Source organism: Pinus tabuliformis, chromosome 5_2, assembly GCF_031772625.1.
Source record: "Pinus tabuliformis cultivar Carrire ecotype Pingquan chromosome 5_2, CPIR1, whole genome shotgun sequence".
Taxonomy (NCBI): Eukaryota; Viridiplantae; Streptophyta; class Pinopsida; order Pinales; family Pinaceae; genus Pinus; species Pinus tabuliformis.
Window position 1 is genome coordinate 141,151,646 of NC_142306.1, and position 27,368 is coordinate 141,179,013.

The following is a 27,368-nucleotide window of genomic DNA, read 5'->3' on the forward strand; positions in this document are numbered from 1 at the left end:
AAATGCACCCACTTGGAAGAAGCCATCAGCCACATTAGATCTATGAACCAAAGCATGCAAGGGGAGGCCTCAACAAAGAACAGCGATAAAAAAGAGCAGCCACCTGATGATTCAGTTAATCAGTTCTGGTGAAAATGTCTTATGCATTGTAAATATTGTTTGCTCCTAGGTCAGTTCATACGGCAATATAGCCGGTTTTCCTTCCAAGTCTTAAAAAACAAGCCTAGTGAATTGGATCAAGGGACTGCGCACCCATTTTGGATCAATTCCACTTTGCTTCCTCTAGTATCTGTAATGGGACTTGTCCCTCTGCTGCAGCTTTTTATAATATAATAGTATTCGAACGTGTTAAAAAAAAACAATGAACTCTTTTTCCATTTCTTTCCTCTATGGTAAAGGAACTTGTGTACAAGCTCCAACTCCACAACCTGGTAAAGCCAACAAATGGCCTTTCACACGAAAATATGTACTTGTGAAAGTATTGTGGCAAAAGTTGCATCTCCAATTCACATAGCCTCCTCCCTTCCCCTTGTTGCTTGGCCCATCCTCTCTTCTGACATATTTCCACAAGGGATATTTCTCAATGTTACCTTTAGAAGGAAGTCTTCCCTCACCATTACTTGCAATAGACTCTGACAAAATTAGGGGAGGAGGGGCATCTCCAATGGGGACATTCTTCCCCTTCCTTTGCCCCCTACCTGCTTCCCTTGATTGAGCCATAAATACTGTAAAAAAAATAAACAAATCATGCACAAATTTGTAAAAGAAATGCATATACAAATTGTTGTAATACAAATGCAAAAAAATAGAGAGGAAACGCACTTACCTGTTGCTTGAATCTCCTTGAAAACGCTCCAAACCCTTGGCTCCTTGCTCCAAACTCCTAACAACAAACCCACAGCTCACCTATTGCAAAAGAAATGACACAAAATGATACAAATTAGAGGCATTTCCGCCCTTTTATGGTCGCGCGGGTCCCGGTTTGCCAGATTCTTGTCCGGATTTCGTGACACGATGTGTCCAAACAGGACCAATCCAAATTCGATCGTGTCCCATTCGAACACGACGTGTCACGGAATCCGGACACGAATTAGGTTGAATCGAATCCGATTCAACGGATTCGGACACACGTCCCTCAAACAACGAATCTGGTTTCAAAGTTGTAAAGCATATTTATAAATGCTTGAGTCAAAGGAAAATTTATCTTGAGTCAATGGCCCATTGGGTTGAATCCAAAAGTGACAAGTCAGCTTCCCTCCAAGTGAAGTCGACCCTAGCCAAGGGACACTTCTATTCACCCAAGACAAACTACTATATAAGGCAGCTCGACCTCCTTCATTGACACATTTGCATTCCCTCACACAAGACAGTTTTTTGGCCAGTGAGCGAAGGACAAGAAGGACGAAAAAGAAGGTCGAGTTTTCTCTCTTCTCTCTCTCTCTAGCAACTCGCACGTGTTGAGTAATCTCTCTCTCTGTGGTTAGCATTTTTCTAGAGCAACTGTTGCAGGGGGGCAAAATTTTTGGGTTACTAGGGCAATTGTTGCAGGGCCGAAATTCTAGGGCAACTGGCTACTGCAAGAGGGAAAAAAATTGGAAGTGCATGATCAAGAGTGAAGTGCAGGATCAAATTAGGTGACTTGACTTGGAGGAGAGGATCAAGTTTGACCATAGGTCTAGGTGTGTCTCTTATTGAATAAGAAGAATTTCTCTATTGAAAAGGTTGATGTGTTTTTCCCAGTAGTGGGTTTTCCCAGGGTAAATCTTGTGTGCTGTGATCTCTACTGTTCTATTGTTCTTTATGGTTGAATTTCTGAAGTATAATTGTTGAATGATATATTGGAATAAGCTAAAAGAAGATCTACATCAAAAGTAATTATCAAAATTTCATAAATATTGTGCTAATCTTAATTGCACTGAGAAAATCAAAAAAGGACCCGTATTGGGGGTTAAGGGTATTGGTGTTGCGAAAGCGAGAGGGAGTAAGAGATCAAAGGAATTCATAGATAGGAAAGAGAAGGGAAGTTTGTAAGGGAGAGAGGGAATGGATAGGAGTGACAAGTCAAGGAAGAGGGAGATAAGGCCATGGCATGAGGGAGTAGTAAGGTGCAGAGGAGAAAATTTGCACAAGTTTGAAGATAAGGAATTTTCTAGAGAGACTCTAGGATGAGAAAGGGACGAACAAGGAAGAGAAAGGATAAGTGAGAGAGGAACAAGTCAAGCAAAAGGTGGACACGAGACCCCCATGCGTGGGTAGTGAGCAGAGGAAGGTCATAAGTAGGGAGCATGCAGGAGGTCCCAAATTGAGCAAGCAAGAGGTCATAAGCTAAGCACACAAGGCTAAACTAAAACAAATTATGTAAAAATAATATAAATCAAGTTTCAAAAGAGAGCCTTATAACCAGTCTCTTGATCCCACTCAAGGCCTTCTCAAATAATTATAAGATTATCAAGAATAAATATGCCCTAATAAACCAAGTTTCCTCCATATAAACTATCCAAGCAACCAACAACCTAATCCTCATGGAAAATGCTTTTGCTAGGATTGTCAAGGAAAGAATAAGGAGAGTGATTAGACACCAATCGCCTACCAAATCCTTTTGAAGACCCTTATGGATAAGAATGATAAGACCTACATTAACAAGTTCCCCATGCTACCTTTGCTCGTCAATTCTTGACACATCTCCACATGCATAGGACTAAACACATCCCACACATTCTTGTAAAATTCCACGAAGAGGCCATCAAGGCCCAAATATTTTCATTCTTGAGCTCTTTCAAAACTGCACATAATCTGTCCAACACTAGCTCCCTAAAAAAATAGACCCTCTCATGAGTTTTTATCATATGTGGAACAACTTGTTTAACCAACTCCACAGAAGCATCACACAAAGGATTTGAGCCTACTGAAGTGGAGATCCTTTGGAAATGTTCTTGAAATATCTTAGAATTTCCCATTTCTCATCCTATGTAAGCATACCATAGGGATATCTTTATGTTTTCTCTTTAGGTATTGGAAATAGAATTTAGATGATGCATCTTCATCCATCATTCATTGCATACACCCTAATCCTATCCTCGCTCGCATTATAATCTTCAAATACTCAAAGCAACAATTCCAACTCATGAGCTACCTCTTGATGTTATTAAAGGGTCCACTTCTAGTAATTGTCAAGCTTATTGAAGTAAATTTCAAATTTGGTTTTCTTTTCCTTTCTTAGTCCTACCAACCTTCTATCCCTAGCCCTGAAGAAACTTGGTTGTTGTGAAAAATTTTGAATCTGTACAAACATAAATCCTACTGTAGTTTAGCATATCCTACTTGTTATTTCATTCAACAAGTTATTTAATTTATAAAAAGTGATGAAAAACACTACTACAGACTACACTGACATACAGATCATAAATTGAAACAATAGATGAGACAAACACACAAGGGACAGTGTTATTTTTTGGACAACACGTCCCCAGAAAAACCCAATGCAAGAAAACCAGTGCAGCAGATAGAGGGTTTGTTTTATTAAGCAAGCAGAATCTGAATACAACAGGTTGCCTCTCACACTGGCTAACCTTTCAGAGAAATCATGGCAACAAGAAATACATTCGAGGGTTTACCTCACTCCCCAAGTCACCGTTGATCAAATGTGTGATCACCCTCCTGGCAAACACTGCGAAGTCCCTATGCAATCACTGCATGGCCCAGCATCTTGCCTCTAGAGAACTACATCTCCTCTTCTGCTAGATAGATTTGCTGGATGAAGACTGCTGCTCAACCCTCCCAGCTCATAACCTTGCTTCTCCAGCAAAATCTCGGACTACTGACGAGTACTCTGTATTGCCACTACAAGAGCCCCTCTAGACTGCGTCAGCTCTGCGTGAGCCCCTCCTGAGTTGCGTAGGCCTCTGCGCTGCCTCACTGATGCTCAAGCTGCCTCTCTGCTACGAACTCTTTGGCTCGGAACTTCCTCTCTGATCCAAATCTCTGCTTCTGCCCCTCTCACTGCAACTCAGTTTACTTGTTCGATTTTCTTAGTAAACCACGCCTCAGAAAAATCAAACTAACTAATCAACTTGGTGTATCTCCAACTGACCCTCAAGCCTCCTCTTATATTTTTCCTGTTGATGAATCAACGATCGAGATTAAGTCTCTAATCAATGGCTAAGATTAAAATAGACTTGATCCTCATCTCTTAGAAGCTTCTCGCCCATATTTTTATCAATACCCATTAATATTTTTATTTTCCTAAGTTTAGACTTAGGAACCCCATTAAAAATATTAATTATTTTAATAAAACACAAACTTGGTGGAATTTCACCAAACAATTTCTGGGTCTTGGAGATCTCATATATTCTAGCCCCTCCACAATAGCCCCTCCACAAAATTTCGGAGCTAAAGCATATCCGATGCTACCCAAAATCAACAGTTGTGAGTTGTAGGCTTGCCTCCCAACATAAAATCCGATCATTATCCCCTATTGGAAAAGGCATTAGATGTCAAATCCTTGCAACACCTTGCGAACATTCTTCAATTTCAAGAAGGGAGATATTTAATTTAAAGAAATAAGAACCTCATATTGGCAATTAGGGCCAATAAGCATAAAAGTGGATAAGGGACAAAAATTTGAGCCAACCCCATCCCAATCAACCATCTTGAAGTCCCCTTTAAGGACCCACTCTACAATAGGTAGGAATGGGGACATCCATCGCCAAACTTGTGTTCTACCAAGTTGGTCATTGGGGGAATACATCAAACAAATACCCCACAGCTTTCTAGTTAGCATGATTGCTACCCATTGGATCCTCCCCCTAGTGTAGAAAATGAAAAGAGGCAATTGCACAAATAACCCCCCATTTGTCTTCCTCATTAGAAGCAGCAACATATTTAACATTCCATTTATACATCCACAAGCGCAACACAAAACCAAGGACTTTTACCTCTTGAAGGAAGAGTACATTAGTACAGTGTTGCGAAAATCGTGATAATATCGAAAAATCACAGTTTTTTTAAAATGCCGATATTATCGCCCGATTAATACGTAAAAAAAAATCACGAGATAATCACGCTAACTACAAATTATCATGATTATTACAAATTAATCGCGATTCGATCTGCAATAATCGTAGGGGTGGCGGACAACGGGTTTTATAAGGCAAAAAATGAATTGTTTTTTTTTTCATTTTGAACAGACAGCGGCAGCGGCATGGATTGGGAGCTAAGGAGGAGAAAAACCCTGGTGGATTGAGCGCTGAGGAGGAGAGGAACCCTAGAAAGCGTCTACTAGCGCAAAGGAGGAGGAAGCTTGAAGATTTTAGCATCCTAAGCAAGAGAACTTCGTCTTTGGATCAAATTTCTCTGGCAAACCGTGGTTTCCAGGTATGGGCACCAAATTTGGCCATTTTGTTTTGGTTTTTTTCGTGTTTTTGTTTGGGTTTATATAGCCCATTGTTTATCAAATATTTTTTAGTGGATTTGATGGTGTTTTTTTTTCATTTTTGTTGCATAGAGTGGAGAGAGTTCATTTTGGATTGAGTTGAAGTTTTTTTGTTTATTAAATTGTCAAAAATTCAATGTGTTGTGTTATGTATGTAATTTTATTTTTTTTTGTAACTTGCAATTCTTATTGTGCCATAGGTTCAACTTCAAAGTTCAAACTTCATCTTACATTAAAACTCAAGAGTTCAACCAAGTTACAAGCATGCCAAGGAAATTGGACTCTCTGTGGAACTTTGGTGAACCTGATGGAGGGTTTGATAAAATGAACTTGACTTGCAAGTTGTGTGGGCATCATATGTCAGGGGAGTTTATAAATTGAAGTATCACCTTGCACAAATCCCTGGATTTGATGTAGGGCCTTGCACAAATACAAATGCAGAAATCATCCGAAGAGCCATGAGATCATTGGAAGAATTAGAGCACGAGAGAATGGCCAAAGCAGAAATGAAGAAGCAACTAGCAAAGAGGGTGTTAGGCTCAGGTGAACATGGAAGTGGCACTGGTTCTACTTTAACATCAATATCTACAACCAACTCGGCAGTTGCCTCATCTTTTTTTGTTCCTAGAACCACGTCTGGTTCACAACCATCTATCACTTCAATGCTTAAAAAAACTGAGAAAGAACAAGCTAACAAGTTGTTGGGCAAATTTCTCCTTTGGAGTGATATTCCTTTCAGCATTGAAAGGAATAATCCATTTTTCCAGCCTGCTGTTGATGCTATTGCAACTGTTGGCCCAGAGTACAAAATCCCTTCTTATGATGACTTTAGAGGCAAGATTCTTCAAGATGAAAAGGTTGACTGCACCAAAAGATTGGAGGAGTTTAGGGCATCATGGGCACAAACAAGATGCACTGTGATGTCAGATGGTTGGACCGACCAAAATGGGAGAACCCTTATAAACTTCTTGGTTAGTTGTCCTAAGGGGACAATGTTTATGAAATCTGTTGATGCATCTTCACATATCAAAAATGCAAAAACTTTATGTGATTTGCTGCATGTGTTTATTTTGGAGGTGGGTGCAAAACATGTTGCCTAAGTCATAACGGACAATGCTGCAAATTATGTTGCTGCTAGTAGGATGCTTATGAAGAGGCATCCTACTTTATTTTGGACACCTTGTGCTGCACATTGTATTGATTTGATGTTGGAGGACATAGGAAAAATTTCCTTTGTCAAAGATATTGTTGACTCATCAAAAAGCATTACAAAATTTATATATAATCATACATTTGTGCTTAGCTTGATGAGAAAATTCACCAACAACAAGGATTTGGTGCGCCCCGCCATTACACCGTTTGCCACCAGTTTCATATCTCTTCAATCCCTCTTGAATTCTATGTGGGATGTGAAGAGAATGTTTCTTTCAAAGGAGTGGCATGCTTTGACAATGAGTTGCAAACTAGAGGGAGAGGCCATATGCAGATTAGTTTCATACCAGGAAGACTTCTGGGCGGGAGTGCAGCAGGTGTGCACCGTTACTGAACCTTTGGTAAAGATTCTTCGATTAGTTGATGGTGAGAAGCCCGCAATGGGCTATTTGTATGAGGCCATGGATAGGGCCAAAGAATCCGTTCGAGCCTACTATGATGATAAGGGAGATGAGGGGTTTCAAAAACAACTCCTCCTTTGGGAAGTGATTAATGAACGATGGAACAACACACTCCATTGTCTCATTCATGCTGCAGGGATCTACCTGAACCCCGCATTTTCTTACCCATGTGGGTTCGTATTTGATGCTGAGATCATGGATGGATTCTTAACTTGTGTTCAGAGGATGGTGCAATCTCCAGCAGAACGTGCAGAAATCTCCAAAGAAATTGAGACATAAAGGATGGCAGGTGGCATATTTGGCTTTGAGATGGTTGTGATTGATAGGACAACTAAAATGCCAGGTATTTTTTAGTTTGTTTCAAATTTCATTGTCTCTTCAAGTTCATAACTTCATACTTTGCTTCAACTTTCAAATTTCATTTTTTTTCTTATGTTTATTTAAAATTTTATTTGTAATTTTGTTGTACATGCATGGTGGAGAATATATGGTGTCAGGGTACCTCATCTACAAAAGCTTGCCATTTGAATCCTCAGCGAAACATGTAGCTCCTCAAGGTGCGAACGCAACTGGAGTGTATTTGAAAAAATACACAACAAAAAGCGCAACAGATTAAACTTAAAACTTAAAATATTGCAAATTTCCAATTAATTTTTTGAATTCATTAAACAATAATTTTTTCTAATTATTATTTTATGATCTTTGTACAGGTTGGAGTCCCAACGACTTAATGACATGGTCTACGTCTACTACAATCTTCGATTGTGGGTGAGGCAACTTGAGAGAATACCTGATATGGAGGCCATCTCATTGGATGCGATTGACACCACTGCTACATGGAGGGTTGAGGCCGAGAGGCCTCTCATGGAGTTTGCCAATGATTGGTTAAAGCAAGAGGTAGTGGAAGGCATAGAGGAGGAGGAGGAGGAGGAGGTGACACCACCTACCCAGGCTACCCCTGCCACCAGTAGAGGACGTGGTCTACCTCTTGTAGCTCCTAGTTCTTCAACTTCTAGAGCACAGCAGAGTCCACTGCCAACTCCACCGGCATCTACATCTAGAGGGAAAGGGAAAGCTATTGCATTTTCTTGCAAGAGGGGCAAAGGAAATCAGTAGTATTAGTTATTTGGTTCATTTCATTGTATATGACATTATGACTCATGATATGAGATACATTATTATATTTTTTGTTGATATTTTGAGGCTGAGTTGGGACTCAGGAGTCAAGACTTACTATTCAGGACATGATTCATTGTTATGTGTGATGTAGCACTAGAAATGATATTACACATCTTATATATTAGTTCTTTTATCATATTTATGTGTCAATGTATTTATTTTATGTTGTAGGTGCTTTAGATATTAAAAAATTTGAAAAAAAATGAATATTTTTGTATTTTACGATTTTTTCCCGATTTTTACAATTTTTTTTTATTTTTTCCCCTCACCGAATTAATCCCGATAACAATTTTCACAACATTGCATTAGTATGTCAATTGGTCATGACAATTCAACAATGGCTTGTCTATCATCAGTAGAGGCAACCCTAACATTTTAGGATCTTTAGCTTGATGGGTAACTTTCATCAACTCCATGCTCAAGGATTGCAAATGAGTTTTTAAGAGTAACATCCTCAGAGGGACAGTTGTTCAAAGAGGCATGCAAAATTTCCCAATGAGTAGGTGGGACACTTCTATAGATATGCTTCACATTGAATTCTTATGACACTCTACCAGCACCAGTTATGATTGGACCTCTATTTTAAACCCGACACTAAGCACAAGACCAATTGTAACTTGGGGTGACAAACTAAACTAACCACTCCTACTTGGCACCCATTTTTTCCCATTAAAAGGCACAAGGGATTCATGTTGCTTCTTCCTCTTTTGTTTTGCACAATGACAGTCATTAGGGGACTTTGGGGTTTATTTGGTCATTTTTTGTTTTTCAGTAAAGAGGTTATGTGAAGGTGTGAAGTTTCTTGAATGTGTAAGGGATGATCTTTAATAAAATGAGAAGGTGATAAACAAGCAAAACAACAATTAGGGAAGTTGAGATATGGGACCTTTTGAACATGCATGAAGTTATTGTGTAGAGGACATATTTCATAAAATAGGTGCCTTGAACCATCCACTTTCACATAAACTCTAGAATTAGATACTATTACAAGAAGGATCTTTTGATGCTCTTAGATTAAGAATGCCCTAGAATGCACGAGTATAAGAAACCCTTGACATGGTCAATATCCACTTTATTAGCATAATCAATGCACAAAAGAGACATTAAATGAGTTTTTGTGGGAGTGCCTATAATTTGAAAGGTAAAAACCATATTAGGCATTGTAATTAATGGTGGTCGGCCCCAGGCTAGTTTTTATTATCAATCACAACTTTAATTATGTGTAGGTCGTCCTTGGTGGAAAAGGCCCCAAAAGTTGTCATAAAAATGATTTTAAGTCATTATGAGGTTAGCCCTGACCTAGGAAAGAAAATTTATTACAAGTTAAAACATTCAAGGGGAAAAAATCATTAACGGGGTATCCAAGTGGATGATAAGAGGTGCTCTAGGTCTAAATTCTCTCTCCTGGGATGTGCACCCTAGTGGATAAGGCTACCAAGTACCATTTAAAGATGGATCAAGCAAGAGGAGGGGCTAATCAAGGAGATGCCCAAATTGAGGGTTGAATGCTATAAATGCTAGACTAAGAAGGTGCAAAAGTTGTGAAAGAAGTGTGAAGTAATTCCAAGGACTTGATCGAGTATCTAGCTAGAGCAATGCAAGTTAAAAGTTTGTTCTATGTGAGGTTCATCATCTTCCTTCATCTCTCAATGGATGGATTATATTGTTGAAGTTGCCTTCATAAATTTGTTGTAAAGACCTTTTGTATAAGAGCATTCTTGCTCCATTAAGAAGGCTCAATGTTGACGTTAAAGTTTAAACCCTCCTTATCTCTTGTTGTTAGTTATTGATCAATGTATTGTCTTGTTGTTGTCATTTCTACTCTCTAAAAATATGCTTCTACCTTTATTTGTTCATCATCACAAATCTCCATTGTTGATTGGTAAAGGTTTGTGTATGTGCACCTTTAGAAGGGCCTTTTCTTTATTTATGCATATTGATGAAGGATATTTGGTTAATTAGTCCATGTTGTTTATATAGTTACACCTCCATTCACTTTAAAACAAACCCTTTTGAATTTTATTCTAACTCCATTACCCAACTAGGTTGACACTAGTGTACTCCTTTACCCATTTATATCAAAGAATACCATAATCTCTCTTAGAGTTTCCCCCCTTGTTTTAGACGAGAGCTAGCCCAAAGTGGGAGGAAGTGTTACTAAGGTGACAGTGGGTAACCTTCTTGAATACTCCTAGAGTTGCACTTGTTGTTAGGGCTTTGTTGCCCACCAAAAGTGGGTGATAGGAGAAATTTTCTCCCACCATCTGTTCCAGCCAAGTAGCCAATAACCCCTAACAGCCACTGCTAGCCGATGAAGATGTCCCATTCATATCCCTGCCACCTACACCAGTGATATGTTTCCTTGCCCATTTGGCAAGAGCACATGTTGGAAGGTGGGCTTCCAATCAAAAGGTACTTTATTTATTTTGTAATCGGGTGCTTATGCTTGTTTGTATTTGGGTATTTGACATGGATTATGGGGTAACCTGGAAGAAAAAGGGGTTTTGACCATGATCTTGTTCCCTCACCTTAAATGGGGGGTTAATCTTTCATCCTATTCCAGTGGAACCCCCCATAATAGCCCAATGGGGGGCACTAATTGGGAAACCCCAATTGAGATAACGTAGTCCCATCTCTCCCTATTCCATACTTACCACTTTCCATCTTACATTATAAGCCCTATATTCCACCTCCCTTCTTCAAGTTCAACTGACCATTGGTTCTCTAGGATTTGGCACCATACATCCTCATACCTGGGTAGGGCCCGGAACTTTGCCCTGGGAGGTTGATGCAACTAAAAGAACAAGAAAAAGCATATGATGGCCACAAGCAAAAACAAAAGAAGATCAAAATGCAAAAGATGGTCGGGACATACACATTAGCATGTGGGCAAAAGCCTAGCATGAGCTCTACCTCACTCATTATGGCCATCACCCGATTCCTGAGCACATGTTGCTCTTCATATTATGAGAAGGAACCCTTGCATGTCCCAACCCCTGATGGGCAATGAGCTGCCTCATCATTAAGGGGTAATAACTGCTATACGTCATACAATGCAAGCGCTAACCCTTGAGCTCTAAGCAGTAATACAAAGAAAAATCAAGAAAAAATAAAAGGCACACAAGAGGGGTGGAAAAATAAAGGTCAAGTTGGTAACTTATGCATCCACAATTGCTCCCTCCCCACATCAATACACTCAGGATGAGGAGCCCATCATTGTCGATCCTTTCAACCATGGCACTCGGCCATGAAGTCTTCTCCCCTTCGTTCCATCATTATTCACATGACACCTATCAATTGAAGGGTGAGCCAAGGACGTGCCACTTCCCCTTGAGGGTTGGAAACACCTAATAGGGTGGTCTATTAACCACTCCTACCTACGGAGGTAACACCATTGTGAGTTCAAAGCCTTCATTTTGGAAGGAGAGCCTTATTTGAAATGTCAATTTGCCATCACTTTCAAGCTTGGTCCACTTAAATGCAAAAATGATTAAATGTACCTAATGATCTAGTTGCTAAGCATTGAATATTGTGTGTAATTGTCAGGGAGTTCCATAGCCATGGCTTGGGCAACTTAAATGGGGCCCAGATCTTCCAAAGGAGCATATTGACACCCATAGGTGAGGTGTTGAGAGCCATGGGACTCCAAGCAGCAATAGAGCATCATACATACCCATGGACACCTCCAACACCCCTAGCGTTCCAGCACTTTGCCCTACATTGATGAATTTTATGGGATGATGGACTTGGACACAGCATTCCCTTAACTGGCTTAGCACTATTAGAGGGATAGCAGTTGATCCAGGGCCCGCAAGAGGAAGGTCTCACACTTTGAGAGATGGGAGGGCTACCACCACCTTGAAAGCCCCCAACGTTGGAGCAAAGACAGGCATTTTGGCCACCTAGAGACCCATGAGATCACATTATGACCCCCAAGCTACAATTTGGGGCCCACAACGGGAGATGGATAAAAGCCTAAGGGCCAACCCTTAGGAGATGATTTTTGGAGGCCTCTACACTCATCTTGGCACCAAGAGACCTCAACGCATGCCTTAGAACAATGCACACATGGATGGCGTCATCAAAAATAGCCCTATGGCTCACACATGTGGGCAATATTTCATATTTTGTCTTGGCAACTAGGTTGCCTTGTGACCTAGCTTGTGGTTGTAGCATTATTTTATTGTTTTGAAGGGCATAAGGCTAAAATAACAAGTTGAATTCCTCATATAAGTAGAGGAAACATTCATTATAACTAATCATCATCAAAACTTGGAGATTTTGGCCTCTCTTTAGAGAATTTCGGCCCTCTTTTCTTGTGGTAGAGATGTGACCTATGAATGCACTTTGATATTTGGAGCAAATCGTTTGTCTTTGGAGCTATTGTCTTGGATCAATGGATGGATTATCTTGCATATTATCTTTGTAAGTGAGCTTATTGTTGAATATCTATTTTCTTTATGTCTAATGTATGGAATATATTGAATCTAGGGTTTTGCTATTGTGCCCTAATTTGTTGAATATATATTGAATGGTATCTAGATGTCATTATTGCATGCATTACTCATAAATAACATGTGAATGAATATCCTAGTGGTGAACTTTAACTAGCTCTCCCATCAAACTCCTTGATCCATTGCATAGGTAATTGTTAGGGTTTTTGATGCTAGGGCATCAACTATCCTTCCTCCTTAGAAACCTTTCGCTCATTTAATCAACTCATAGACTCCATGAACCCAAGGATAAGGCACTGGCACTCCTTTTTTGGTGATCACTTTAACTTTTATCCATAGAATTTTCATTTTCTTCCTTTCTTACCTAATTCAACCCCTTTAAGGCCAAGCAGCCAAGCTAGGGCTTGGTGCGAATTCCCAAGGGAAGGGAATTTTGTGGAGTTGGAGAATCTAAGTGCGAAGAAGATAGTGGTTGCCACAAAATCCTTCCTTTTGGTAGGCATTCACTTCAATTTTGTCCATAAATTTCTTTGCCCTAGTTACTAGCCCTAAGTTAACCCTAGTTTGGATTTAGCTTCAACTTGGGGGCTTTTTTAGGGTTTCATGTGCCTTGTTCTCATTGAAAATCATTATTGTAAACCCTTTCTCCTTGCCTTGACCTTTGGTCATCCCAACACTCAACCTACTAATCAAGCCCTTGGTCTTGTGCCTCATTTAATAAGCCTCTATCAAGAATGAAAATTGCCTTCTATTGGAGCCTTGAGCCTAAATTGTGACTTTCTTGTAGAAGGCCTCATTGTGTCACCTTGTACCCTAACCTTAGAATACCTATTAGGTGACCTTCTCACATACCGGGACTCCTCCCATCAGTGAAAATCCGTAAAGAGCAGGGGGTTTTGGTTGTGGTGACAGTGGGTCATCACCCCATTGTTGTCACTTGGTCTAGTGTTAGCCTTGTAGGGTGCCCCTCTCCAAGGTCTGCTAGATTTTGAAGCAACGGGATTTATAACTTAAAGCGCAAGATTACGATGTAAAGATAGTAAAGTGTGTGATCCATGCTTATCTCCAACAAGTAGTGCTGCTAACGACAACACTATCTTAAATTCAAGATTGGAAGTGTTCAAGTATGTGAGAAAACTCCATCCAAAGAGGATATTTGTGTTCAGACACAAATGCTAGATTAAAAGTCAAAGCACCAACAATCATCCAAACTCCATTTAGGAACACAACTTGAGTTATATTAGAGAAATTTTGAGGTCAAAAATGGGCCTCAAAACAAAAATGTACAACCAAAATCAACTTTATAAGAACCATGGGGGATGATTCACCATTTTTGGAGTGAAAAAGTAAAAAGATTAAAAAAAAACTACTTTTTCAACTTGTATTTTCAACATCTCTCCCTATGATTTTACTCAAATTTCGAGCGGGAGCACTCGTTGGATGTGGAATTTAATTCCTCATCCAGGGAGTGCCCATGTTGCATATTTCGATGGACCCTGCTACAAGAAAAATGAGAAATACGTTTTTTTCATGTATTTCTCATTTTTTGTGTAGCAGGGTCCATCGAAAGTACGCAACATGGGCACTCCCTAGATGAGGAATTAAATTCCACATCCAACGAGTGCTCCCGCTCAAAACATGAGTAAAACCATAGGGAGATACGTTGAAAATACGAGTTGAAAAAGTAGTTTTTCATTTTTCCCTCTAAAATTTGATGATGTAATCTAATCTTATTTTATTATTTCCACTATTAGTTTATAATATTCTTTAAGAGGCCCATTTTAGACCTCAAAATTTCTCTAATGCCTCCCGCCTGTAAGCTATTACACAACTATATCCCTTACCCAATCCCTAGGATGATTACACCTTGTAGCCCCTAGGCCCCCAATTATCAGCATACCATTTGTAGAGATCCTTTTTACGAGGCAACCTTCTTAAAAATGAAAAATGGCAGCTCTCTTATTTAGCAAATAAACAATATATTTAACTTTCTCATCATCAAAGAAATCAATATAGAATTCAGCCAAATGAGCATGAGATTTTATGCTCAACAAATAAGGATCTCCTTGGCAGTGAATAGAAAACTATGCTTCAAATAAGAACTCCAATGGTCATGACCATCCATCTAAACCCTGATCCCATTTGCTTCTATAGGTGATATTATCCTATTTCACCTCCTCATGCACAAGCTCACAAGGAGGGAGTTTGAAAAGGTTACCTTTATGTTCAATAGGCAATTGTTCCAAATCAAAAAGACTTTTTTTGACATGCCACTTCTTCTTATTGTTACCACTATAGAATCAAAACTTTAAGTTTTTACTTAGAACACCATTGAAGGAATGGCATGAAAAACTTTTATTGCAAAATCTCAAATCAACACCTAACAAAGGGTTATTGGTGCAAAACTAGAGATTCCAGGTTGAAATTGTTATCGCAAGATCTAACAAGACCAGTGCAAGGCCTCACTGGGCAAGGGGCCAAACCTTACAGCAACAATGAGGAAGGGTTGCACTGTCACCTCTGCAACCTTCCTCTTACCCTTCAATGGGATTTCAACCACAAGGTAGGTTTCCCTAAATCACCTATAAGGCGTTTTAGTACTAGGGCTCAAGATGATTTTTGTTTGAAGGTCTAAAGATGGAAAGAGGGATTGGCAAGGCCAAATATGACCAAGGTATCCAATGCTAGAGTTCAAGTTCTCTAAAGTTAGACCAATGAATGGGTTGCTATAAGTTAGGGTTTGAATGATCTTCAATATTAGGACATGCAATGGCATATAGCAGCCTAAGAAACACTCCAATTGATCTTCAACAAGAAAGGAGCAAGGGTTCCAAATAGGCTCACTAAGGAAAATAGATTTAGGGTTGTTAGATATACAGAAAATAGATTTAGGGTTGTTAGATACGCATAAACAGTAAAAAAGAGGATGGTGTTAGCCTTTTTAGGGCTTCTACGGCTACTTGCTATGCTAGAATTTTCTTTTAGAGTGTTTATAGTGTAATGTCCCTAACTGAAACCAAGAAAACTAACAACAAATTGATTGCGCTTTCCTTGGCTTACCCAAGAGGAAAAGGATGCACAGCCACATTGGGTTTGGGCACATGCACAAGGATTAATGCACATGGACAAGACTAAGCATGATTAGGAGTTATTTGGAGCACACGAAATCACCCCTTAAAACACATCGGTATCATAACCCAGTTGCTTAAAGAAGTAAACTTAAGAGCTCATTGATATTGATATATATCACTTTTGACACAAGAGCTTTAGTGAATGGTGATTTCATTGCTCTCATTCTTATTTATTGCTTATATATCTTGTTGAGTGATAACCTTACATTGGCATCTTAAAGGATTTGTAAGTCTTCTTGTTTCAATTGAGCATATCTTAAATTGAGCAGTCATAAGCATTTTCTGATTTAAATAAGAAGCATTGGTTACATTGTCTAATAATCTTTGGCTAGGAAATTGTTCCTGTTGGTTTATATCGTTGTTATCTTGAGCATCTTGACAAAACATTTATCTTATTGGGCATATCTTGATTAAGTTAGCACTTGTTTTATGGTTAAGATCATCTTTTGATATCACCATCAAGTACTTGTTTCTTTAAATCAAGATTATAATCTAAATACTAAATCATTAAGAGAATCTTAGCCTAAAGCTCACTCTCCATCATTGCATATCATCTTAAGCTAGTCTTGCATCTTAAAACGTACCTCCAAGCATAAGCTTGGTTGATAGAGAGATAGGAACACATTTTCATCTTTGTTTGAGAAGTCTACCCTTTCTAGCAAAACGGTGACCTTGCAGTCGTCGGAGCCACAGTCTCTGTAGCGCCAGAAGCACCAGGTACATTAGATTTCAAGGAGAGGGATCGTTAATCACACCTTTGTGTGCTTCACCTTGACTTCTCTCTACCACTTACTACAGAGTTTAGACTCAATATAGATAAAGATCAAAGGTCATATTTAGATTAGGCATTTAATTAAAATTAACCAAGATCTTTGCATTTCACATAGGTCTTAGGAATTGCATTTCATATAGGATAGTAGCGCATTAAAGCAACAGTTGTCCATCCGGTACTTGGTCTCGATTTTATAAAGCAAGAGTGTTGACTCCATAAGGCACTGGTCTCAAATATATAAATTCAATCTAATCCTTAAAATCTTGCTAGATTTAACCAAGTGCTAGGCCACTCAACTGTCTCCCGAACTAGTTGGTTCCCAACTTGTCCTTCTTCATTTCATTTCCATAGAGTCTACCCCCCATAACCTATAGTTGGGAGACAACTAGAACAAAGAGGTTGGGGATCACGGTGACAGCCCCCGACCTAAGTCGTTGTCGCAATGCCTGTACAATTTGAGCAACAACAGGTCATATGAAAGAAGAGAAGATAGAAGAAGGAATGAAAGAAGAAGAAACTCCCCTGATGATCGTGAAGATAGCTATCATCCTCCAAAGAGGTCAAGGATCTCCAGGTATGAAGGCAATGCTACTAATCAATCTGAATATATTCTTATTTCTGCCTTATCTAGTTCATCTCCTCCGAATTCTTGGGATATTTGGTTGGTTGATAGTTGAGCCTCTCATCACTTCTTTGGACATAAGGAGGTTCTCTCTAATTTGGTAGAGAGGGAGACCAATTTGAACATTATTCTTGGTGACAATACCACTCATTCCATAAAGGGATTTGGGTCTGTTAAATTCATTTGAATTCTGGGGAATATGTCTTGCCTCAAAATGTATTATATGTGTCGGGATTAAGGAAGAATTTGGTTTCAATATTTGCTTTGGAAGATAAAGGAATGAGGGTTGCATTCATTAAAGGAAAAGTACTTACTTGGCCTGTTGAATCCTACATGAGAAATGCCTTCACATTGGGAACTAGGTTTGAAGGACTCTATAGAGTCACTAGAAGACCCCTTCTAGCTATGGTCCATAATACAAATCTTCAAAGCGAGTTGTGGCACCGAAGGTTGGCCCATCTACATTATGATGCTCTTCCAAAATTGAAGAAGTTGGTCTCTGGGATCCCCGATGTTCAAGCTCAACATGATGGAGTATGCCTTGGGTGTGCTAGTGGAAAGAAGACAAGGGGACCATTCCCCTCTAGCAAAAACAAGACGAAAGACATCCTTCATCTCATTCATTATGATATATGTGGTCCAATGCCCGTGCATTCACTTGGGGGTCATCTTTATTACATCACCTTCATCGACGATTTCTCAAGGAAGACATGGATATATTACTTGAAGCACAAGGACGAGGCATTCGAAATATTCAAGGAATTCAAGGCTTTGGTTGAAAATCATACAAGGAAGAAAATAAAGATCTTTAGGTTCGACAACGGTGGGGAATACATCTCAAATGAATTCATAGACTTTTGCAAGAAGGAAGGAATTAAGAAGGAGACCATTGTGCCCTACACTCCAGAACAAAATGGAGTAGTTGAGATAAAGAACAGTCCATTGTAGAAGTTGTCCAAGCCATGCTCCATGATCAAAAACTACCAAAGTTCCTTTGGGTTGAAGCAACAAACACAGTGATATATGTTCAAAACAGGTTGCCTCATCAAGCTTTGGACAACAAGACTCTCGAGGAAGTATTCACAGGTGTCAAGCCCGATATTGGTCATCTCCGAATTTTTGGCTACCCTGTGTATTTCCATGTGCCGAAGGACAAAAGAAACAAGCTAAAAGCTACAAGAAGAAAAGGTACATTTGTTGGATATAATGAAGATTCTAAAGCATTTAGAATATATATTTCTAGTCAAAGAAAAGTTGAAGTTAGAAGGGATATAACATTCGATGAAGATGTTGCCCTTAGAAAAGCAAGGGATCTCCCTCTGCCTCCTCCTCCTTAAGACAAGAGTGATGATATGGATATTCTAGAAGATCTTTTTGTGCCTGACTTTGAGAAGGACATTGTTGATGATCCCATGGAGCCTATGGACCCTTTGGATCCTCCTCCATGCGATACCCCTAAAAGGAAAAGAGCACGTTGGCTCAAAGACACTCTACAAGATGTCGAGAAACATATTGTTGCTTGTGGAACTTTCAAAGAAAGCAAGAATCCATGCAGGTACCAAGCATATGTTGTGGCTATGAGCAATATGATTCAAGTTGAACCTAGTACCTTTGAAGAAGTCGTGAAGGAACAAGTCTGGAAGGATGCAATGGTCAAAGAATATGAGTCTATTATGAAAAATGGCATATGGGATATTGTGTCGAGACCGAAGGGAAGATTTGTGGTAACCTCCCAGTGACTCTATAAGATCAAGCATGGGGTTGATGGAAGCATCGAAAAATACAAGGCAAGGTTCATAGCCCTCTCATTTTGGCATTATATGTTGATGACTTATTCATGATAGGTGGAAACCCTCTCATTCTAGAATGTAAGAGGAATTTGGCTTCTGCATTTGAGATGAAAGACCTTGGGTTAATGCACTATTTCCTGGGACTAGAAGTATGGCAAAAGTCGGGTGAAATTTTCCTTTCACAAGGAAAATATGTTGTGAAACTTCTGGAGAGATCTAGCATGGTTGAGTGCAAGTCCTTACCTACACCTATGGAGATGAATTTCAAGAAGTTGTGTGAAGAGGCTATTGGAACAGACCTAGCAAATCCTTCTTAGTATAGAAAATTGGTTGGTGCTTTGATGTTCCTCATGAACACTCGTCCCGATATATGCTTTGCAGCTAATACTTTGAGCCAGTTTATGACCAAGCCTCACCATGTACATTGGGTCGTTGCCAAACATGTATTGAGATATCTATATGGGACTATTAACCTTGGACTGAGATATATCGCTAGAAACGTTAGACTACATGTATATACAAACGCAGATTGGGCTGGCAATGTTGTCAACGGGAAGAGTACTTTCGGATGTTGTTTTAGTCTAGGATCTACCATGATATCTTGGATGAGCAGGAAGCAGAAATCCGTAGCCCTTAGCACTGATGAGGCCGAGTATATTGCAGTCGGCCTGGTGAGGTGTGAAGCGGTTAGGTTAAGGAAGCTCTTTGGAGAGCTAATTGAGCAGGTTTTGGATATGACTATCATCTATTGCAACAACAAGAGTGGGATTCGTTTGTTAGAGAATCCTCTTTTCCACGACAAGTCCAAGCATATAGAGATCAGATATCATTTTATCCAAGACATGGTGCAGAGAGGAGCTGTGAGACTCCTCCACATTTCGACAGATGAGTAGATAGTTGATATCCTCACCAAGGCTTTGCCAAAAGGGAAGTTCTTGGTCTTCAAAGAGCAGCTTGGACTAGTTGAGATGACCCTTTCAAATAAGGGTATGGGCTGATCAAGAACACTGAGCAGTGCTCTTTCCCCTGGTTGAGCTCCCAAAGTGTGGAATGGAGCTATAGGGCTACTAGGGATGAGAGGACTTTAACCGATACGATGTTGAGACCTGGGATCTCCCCTAGTCAGAGTATGCCCCAATTAGCGTCTTGCCCACTCTGTGGGACAATCTCTCCCATCTGGCCAATAGGTTGAGGCACTTGGGATAGAGTGTGATCCCTACCCCTTGCAGTAGGTGGATCTCACCCAAGTTGGTGGATGCATGTGTTCTACCATCTGACTCTTTAGGGTTAATATGGATGATCAGGGACAATAGGGTAGAGTGTGATCCTTACCTCTAGTAAGTTGATCTCACCTATTGTCAGGGACTTTGGGATAGAGTGTGATCCCTACGCTTGGGGTAGGTTGGTCTCACCCATTGTCTTTGGTTCCGAGTGGTAGCTATGGCTCCCTGATGATGATGATGATGATTCTGGGTGGTAGCAAAGTCTCCCCGATGGTGATAGAGGTAGGGTGGTAGTTGGAGCTCCCCTGCAGCATTTCTTCTTCTTTAGATTCGAGAATGTTCAACATGAGATGAGCAGAGACAAGCAGAGATGGTACATGATGACAAGATGACATGATGATCGATGGACAAATATTGACAGGTGGAATTCTCCCTAGTTGAGAGGGAGTGTTAAATTATGCAACTAGGGTCAAATTCCACTTTGGACAGCTCATTTGATGGAGATAATTATTGCATTGAATTCCTCTTTTCAAGAGGACCAAAATCGACCTAAAGATCACTCAAATCGGACAAGGAGAAGTGTGTTTTTGAATTAAAACCCACTCATATGTAAATTATCAAGGTCGACTTCAACATCATGTAGGCTCATGAAGCCCAAACGACATGTCTTTTCACCCTCATCGATTCATATAAATACAAGAGACATTCATCCTCAAGTGGCACTTCATCACCTCATATCACATCTTCTCACTTCTATTCCTATTGATTCATACAGCTCAGATTGGAAGAATTTCTCTCTCATGCAAAGGGCAGGTGGTTGTTTTTTATTGGGCCGAGTTGCAGGAAAATTGCAGGTCTGTTGCAAGGCGTTGACTAGTGTTGACCAGGGTGAAATTGACGACTTCGGTTTTGGGTGGAAAAAATCAATTTTTGCAGGCCGCATTGAAGGACACACAAATCAAGGAATTCTAAGCAGTTTCATTGATGTTGACTTTCTGGTTTGACCAGAAAATTGCAGATTGTGACAACAGATTTTCTATCTCCATTGACGAAGTTTGACCGAAGATTAGGGAGCTATTTGACTGATCCTTGACCAGCAAAAGAGGTCGCATTGACTGGCCATTGACCGAATTAAATTGGAACAGATTTGACCTTGATTTGACTGTTGTTGACTTGACTGGTTAGGGCAGTCAATTGCTGTTGACTTTTTGCAGATTTGACAATTGGCTAGATTTGACTCTTCCTCATCATCTTTGACATTGGTATATTGATTTGATTGTTTGGATATTGGATATTGACATTGGATATTGGCTAGTCAAAGTTTGACTTTGACTCTTGGATGATGTACTCTCTCTACTGAACATTTGAAGACAATCTAATAGAAGAAGATTTGCAAGGGTTTTCCCCCTAGTGGGGTTTTTCCCTGGTCATTGACCAAATATTGTGTCTCTTGTCTCTTGGTTGTCTTTCATTGTGCATTTGTCTAATTGTTCTATCTACTATTGCTCTATTGTCATTGGATAATTGAAGAAGTGAAATTGTTAAATTGGATGCTATTGGATATTGTTGAAGTAATAGTTGCAGCATAGAACAAATTGATGAAAAATTAATAGGAAGAACTCAAACAACTTATTCTATTCCATCATGGTTTGGACTTGTGCTCCAAGAGTCCCCCTTCCCTTGGAATGGAGATGGCAGTCCTTTTTATACATAGACTTGCTTGAAACTAAAAACCCACTTGAGGATAAGAGATTCTCAAGTGGTTACAACAATTTGCTAAATATAGATCCACTAGAGAATATCCTCAAATGGTTACAACAAATATCTAAATATAGATCCACTTGAGGATAAAATATTCTCAAATAGTTACAACAACTAGAATAGTTCCAAGATTCTTGCTAACTTCCCACATATTTTGGGATGCCACTAGTCAAATTCGAAATAAGTCATGTGGGCTATAACAACATGCTCAAAATATGTTCAAAAATAATTATTAATGGTGTTGGGCTCCCTAGATCCATGGTATATATATGGGGGATCTTTAAATTCATAATAAAAGTGGATATGCACACTTGAGCACATAAAATCCGCCCTTCAATAATTAAATTTATGAAATATATATTTCGTTATCTTCCCCAAGTAGTTGTACTATTGATGATTCATCTTGCTGTGGCACATTGTTTATGATGCATTTGAACCTCCACAGAAATGCCTTCAAGTGTTGCAATTATTATCCATATGCAAAGGTGAAAATCAGATTATGCAATAGGTTGCTACAGGTCTGATTTGACAGTAGGATGCTACAGGTTTGATTCCGCAACAAGCTGCTACAGGTCTAATTTCACAGCAAGCTGCTACAAGTCTGATTCCGCAACAACTGTTTTAAACATACGAGAACCCTATAGTTGTAGTAGCCAACAAAATGACTTAAATCTATGGCAAGGGATGTGCAACAACCGTGATTTATGGTGAACATGATTTCGTAGCATGTGAAACAAAACCCTATAACAACTTGTCCACACATGAGTTGTCACTTCAAAAGTAAATACATAATATACTAATTATTTCTAATGTTAATCAGAAATCAAATGAAATACTAAGAAATGTATTGAAAAACACCTTGAGCCTAAATCCCGCATGTTAAGCATTAAAAGGGATAAACATGGTTATGGGTAAATTAAAAATGGATGAAAGGAAGGAAAGGAAGGTACCAAATGATGGTAATTTGTGACTCACCACAAGCCAACCTCATAGCTCAAAAACATAACATAAGTGCCATAAAATCTCACACATGTGGGAATAAATGCTCCTAAAGCGTGACATCATCCTCCAAATGAGCTCAATAAGCCACCAGAAGGTGTGACAAGGGCTAATGAGTGCTCCATACTCCAAGATGCATCTTAGGGGTCATGTAAAAGCCATCCAAAGTCACTCCATGCCAACATGTCATGTCCAAGGTGCCCTACATCACCCTCAAAGGAGGAAAAGGGGTGATGTGGCACTAAATAGCTCAAGCATTAGGGCTCCAAGGTGATGTACAAGCCCTCGTCATCTCAAGGATGACCATCATAATCTAGGCTCTGGAACAAGTGATGCGCATCAAACAGTGTCAAGGCTAGCTCGGGGGCATCCTAGGTCCATTGAGCACATCATCAAAATCTCCAACACCAAACTTCATGGGTTGATCATTTCAGCATCTAAGGGTCCCTCGAGGTGTCAAGCATCACATGAAGTCATCAAATAGCCCAATGCTCTACTTTGGGTAGGCAACGTTGCATCATCAAAGTCAATCTCTCTCTTTGCAATGGATAGTACGGCCTTTGTTGCTCTGCTGAGGAGGTGGGACAATCACCTCAAGAAGCCATCTGCTAATGTGGTGCGAACCACCTAGCAAAACACTCTCAAGATCAAGTGTAAATCAACAATCACTAAGTAACAAAAACCATAGATGCATCATAGTGGACAATACTTAATGTTTCGGGCCCAACCAATACTTCACACAAAGATCACATTCAAATATCTAACTAGACCAAGTCCCATATAAGTGTTCCCTCTCTTATGTTAGGGATGGCTAGATGGATAACCCTATTAGGTGTTTCCAACCCCCAAGGGGAAGTGACAAGTCTCAGGTTAACCCATCAATCCATAGGTGCAAGTGAAGATGGTGGCAATGGAGTGGGCATGACTTCAGGGCTAGGTGCCATAGCCAAGTGACCAACTAATGGTGGTCCAACATCCTAAGTGTATAAATGTAAGGAGGGAGCAATCATGGAGGCATGAGTTACCCCTTTCCTCGGCCTACTTTTTCCACCCCTCTGGTGTGCCTTTTACTTATTTATGATAATGTTTTGATTTGGGTGCATAGCTCAGGAGCCCAAGCTTGCATTTGAGAGATTTAGCATTTATTACCCCTTAATGATGAGGCAGTTTATCGCTCATCAAGGTTGGGACAATACAAGGGTTCATTTTTATGGATGGAGCATCAAGTGCTCTAGGAATCAGGTGATGGATAATGAGGGGGTAGAGCTCAAGCTAGGCTTTTTGCCATGCGCTGATTTTTGTCCCAGCCATATTTTGCATTTTATCTTTTTCTTTCATTGTGGCTTTTTTTGGCTTTTACCTTTATTTTAGCTGCACCAACCTCCACGGCAAAAGTACCATGTAAAACTTCATATCGATTGTACTTGGTTGACAACTATTGGATATGTGGTACATGATGATAGGTTCAAAATATATGTTTAAAGGATAAAGTTATGTCCAATCTTCATAGTTGCTCCACTTGACATTCAATATCCCATTAAGTGCATGTGCAAGGAAGCAATTGAAAAGATTAACTACCTTTTTTGTTGTTCCCCTTTTTTACTTAATCATAAGGTGAAATTGTTGCAGCTAGGATTCCCATTTCATATGGCAATGTTCTTGGGTTTTTTACTGGAAGTTGAGGAACTGCAAAGGTTGGTGATTTGTATGGAGGCCAACTTCCTTATCAAGAAGGAAGTGTCATTAGTGTCTGAGTACTTAAACCAGTGTGTACACTTCATAATCATAGTTGTTGTGATTTAACTTGGTGTGTGACAAAGTCTCTGAGCGATATGTGACTAGAGGATCTTACTGCATAGAAGACTGCTTATGAAAATTGAGAAGTGTTTGTATCTAATTCAAAAAGCAGTTGCATATCAGGGAGGGCAAAGCCGTGCTGAGAGTGGATAGCATCTTTGAAATGTCCAAATCATTCTTTTGCTTTAATCACCCGTTAGAATGCTCTATTGACTTGTCTAAGCTAATTAAGAAGGGGAGGAAACATATCTTGCTCCAATCCATTATTTTTAAGAGTCAACAAGCTAAAAATCCAATCACAAGAAAATAATCAAACAATCATGGCTTTTGAAATATTTGACTCCAGTCACAAGATGATAAAAAATGTTTAGAAGGGTTAAAGCTTACACAAGCAGGAAATTGGGAGTGAACCTCAAGTATGGACTCAGGAGTCAGTACAATGTTGCCCAGAATACCAGCTCAAACAGATAGTACAGTGTCTTTCTTTGTAAGTGAATTTTAGCTCGATTTGTAGGTTAATTGTTTATGTTCGTGTACTTAACACTGAACAGCAATCCTTTTAGATTGCGGGATCTCTTGGTTGTCTTGGCCTTACTATACAATCTATGTGGACTCTTTGTGGACAGATTTGTTCCACGACAACAATCCCAAATACGCTATGCCTCTCTAAGAAGTTAGAACTAACGACTATAATTTTATGGTATAGAAGTTAAAACATTTGGATGGCAACAATCTCATTAAAGACTTCCTTTTCGTCTTCGATGTTAGAAAAAATGATGTTTGACCCCTTTGCTGGTTATAGGCTTCTTCCTTGTTGCCCTTCGAACCCTCGTCCAGTTTTTTTTGTGGGGCTCTCTAGGGTTCAACAGTCTCCATTTCGGCACTCTCCTAGTACTTTTATATATCTTTTACAATTCTCACAGAGATGCTTTAGCCTTTAGCACTCCTGATGCTTACTCATCTTTGTAATTTGACCATTTATAGCCGCTAAACTTTAATATTTAAGTTAAATTGAATTAAAAATATAAATTATTGAATGTAGGTGTAATAAAAAGTCAACCACAGGTCGATTTTGTCATCCAGGGATTAAACAGTTAAAGACAGAAAGAAGAGTGAAATTCTAGTGGTATCTAGTGCTGATACTACAAAAGTCCTACCCTAATTATTGAGTGTTCAAACAAATAAAGTGCCTTTTTAATCTTCCAATCTGATCAAATTGATCAACTATGCATCTCAGTTTCATCTACTAGCAAATGTGGATACGTTCTATCTCTATGTTGTTCGTGACCAGTACAGATTTCTTAGATGCACAACTAGCATTAGCTACATCGACGGATATTACTTAATACTCTGGTTAAATGCAAGTTGTGTTTTGTGTTAGAACATCAGGAGAAAAAAATCAAGGTCTGGAAATGTTACAATCGTTGCTCTCTTTCTGTAAGAAATTCATTATCCTCCTAGCACTCAGCTTCGGGGCATACATGCCGTTTTTTACACAACATCTTCAAATTTAAGCTTCTGAACGACATGAATGCTACTCAAAGCTAAGCTTTGTCGTATTAATTTCCTACCCCTACGTTGGAAACAATGCACAAAGGTATCCTGCACCTCCCAACATTGGCCATTCCAGCACCCAAAAACGCACATTCATTTCCCTTTTGAGCAGTGGGGAAAAGACTATTACAATAACAAGGGATCTACGCTTTCGAACACTACTCTTTCCTAATAGAAGCATAAAACATCACTTTCACTGCATCGAATTCTGGTTAATGGTATTTTTTTTTGTTGATTTAATTCTGTAACATTTGAGATACGTTACCTAACCAATTAAACATGGAAACGCAAGAAAAGGTTCTGAAGACTGAACAAGGAGAGAATTATAGAGTTTATGTAAATAGCTAAGCTTGATATTATGGAGAAAGAGAACACTAAATACCTTGCCATATTTCTTGGAGAGATCAGTGACATCTTGGGCGATCTCGTTGTGAATAGACTGGGCAATTGCTTTCCCATCGATGATCTTCGCCATTTCTATTTCTCCTTCCGCTTCTACGCTACAAACACATTTAGAGTCTGTCCTAGCCAAAAGCTAATTGGCATCGAATTGTGCCCCCAATAACGTGCTTTTATAGACTCGTTATTCAACTTGATTATTTCCATCGTGAATGGATGTTCCCAGATTTTTTTTAAAATATTATTCTTATATTTTTAAGAACCTTATATTGATTATTTCCATCTGCCTGATGTTTATCAGATTCGATTTTGTATCAAGTTATTTCAAAATAGTTTTTCCTCATAAGAATTTACAAAAATAGGTAATACAATTTCAAATTCACTAAAATTTCGCAATACAATTTTAAGATTTTTTATTATTTAAAATACATTTTTGAATACATAAATAAATTTAACATTTTTAAAAATCTCAAAAGCATTTGAATTATGCAAATTAAATTATTTAAATTTAAAATTCATTAAAATCTGACAATACAATTTCACAATTTTTTATTATTTAAAATACATTTTTGAATACATAAATAAATTCAACACCTTTAAAAACCCCAAAAGCATTTGAATTATGCAAATTAAATTATTTAAA

The 27,368-nt window shown here is 39.1% G+C and overlaps 1 protein-coding gene across 1 annotated transcript in view; it reads right to left on the reverse strand.

Annotated features, from left to right (window-relative positions):
- Positions 1 to 26,878, reverse strand: part of LOC149157902 (bifunctional protein FolD 2-like) — a 241,417-nt gene extending 214,539 nt beyond the window's left edge. Inside the window, exon 1 of the mRNA XM_089436050.1 lies at positions 26,709 to 26,878. Coding sequence (XP_089292176.1) covers positions 26,709 to 26,801 — 93 coding nt within the window. The 5' untranslated portion in view covers positions 26,802 to 26,878. The remainder of the gene's footprint in view (positions 1 to 26,708) is intronic.
- Between the last annotated feature and the right edge of the window lie 490 nt (positions 26,879 to 27,368).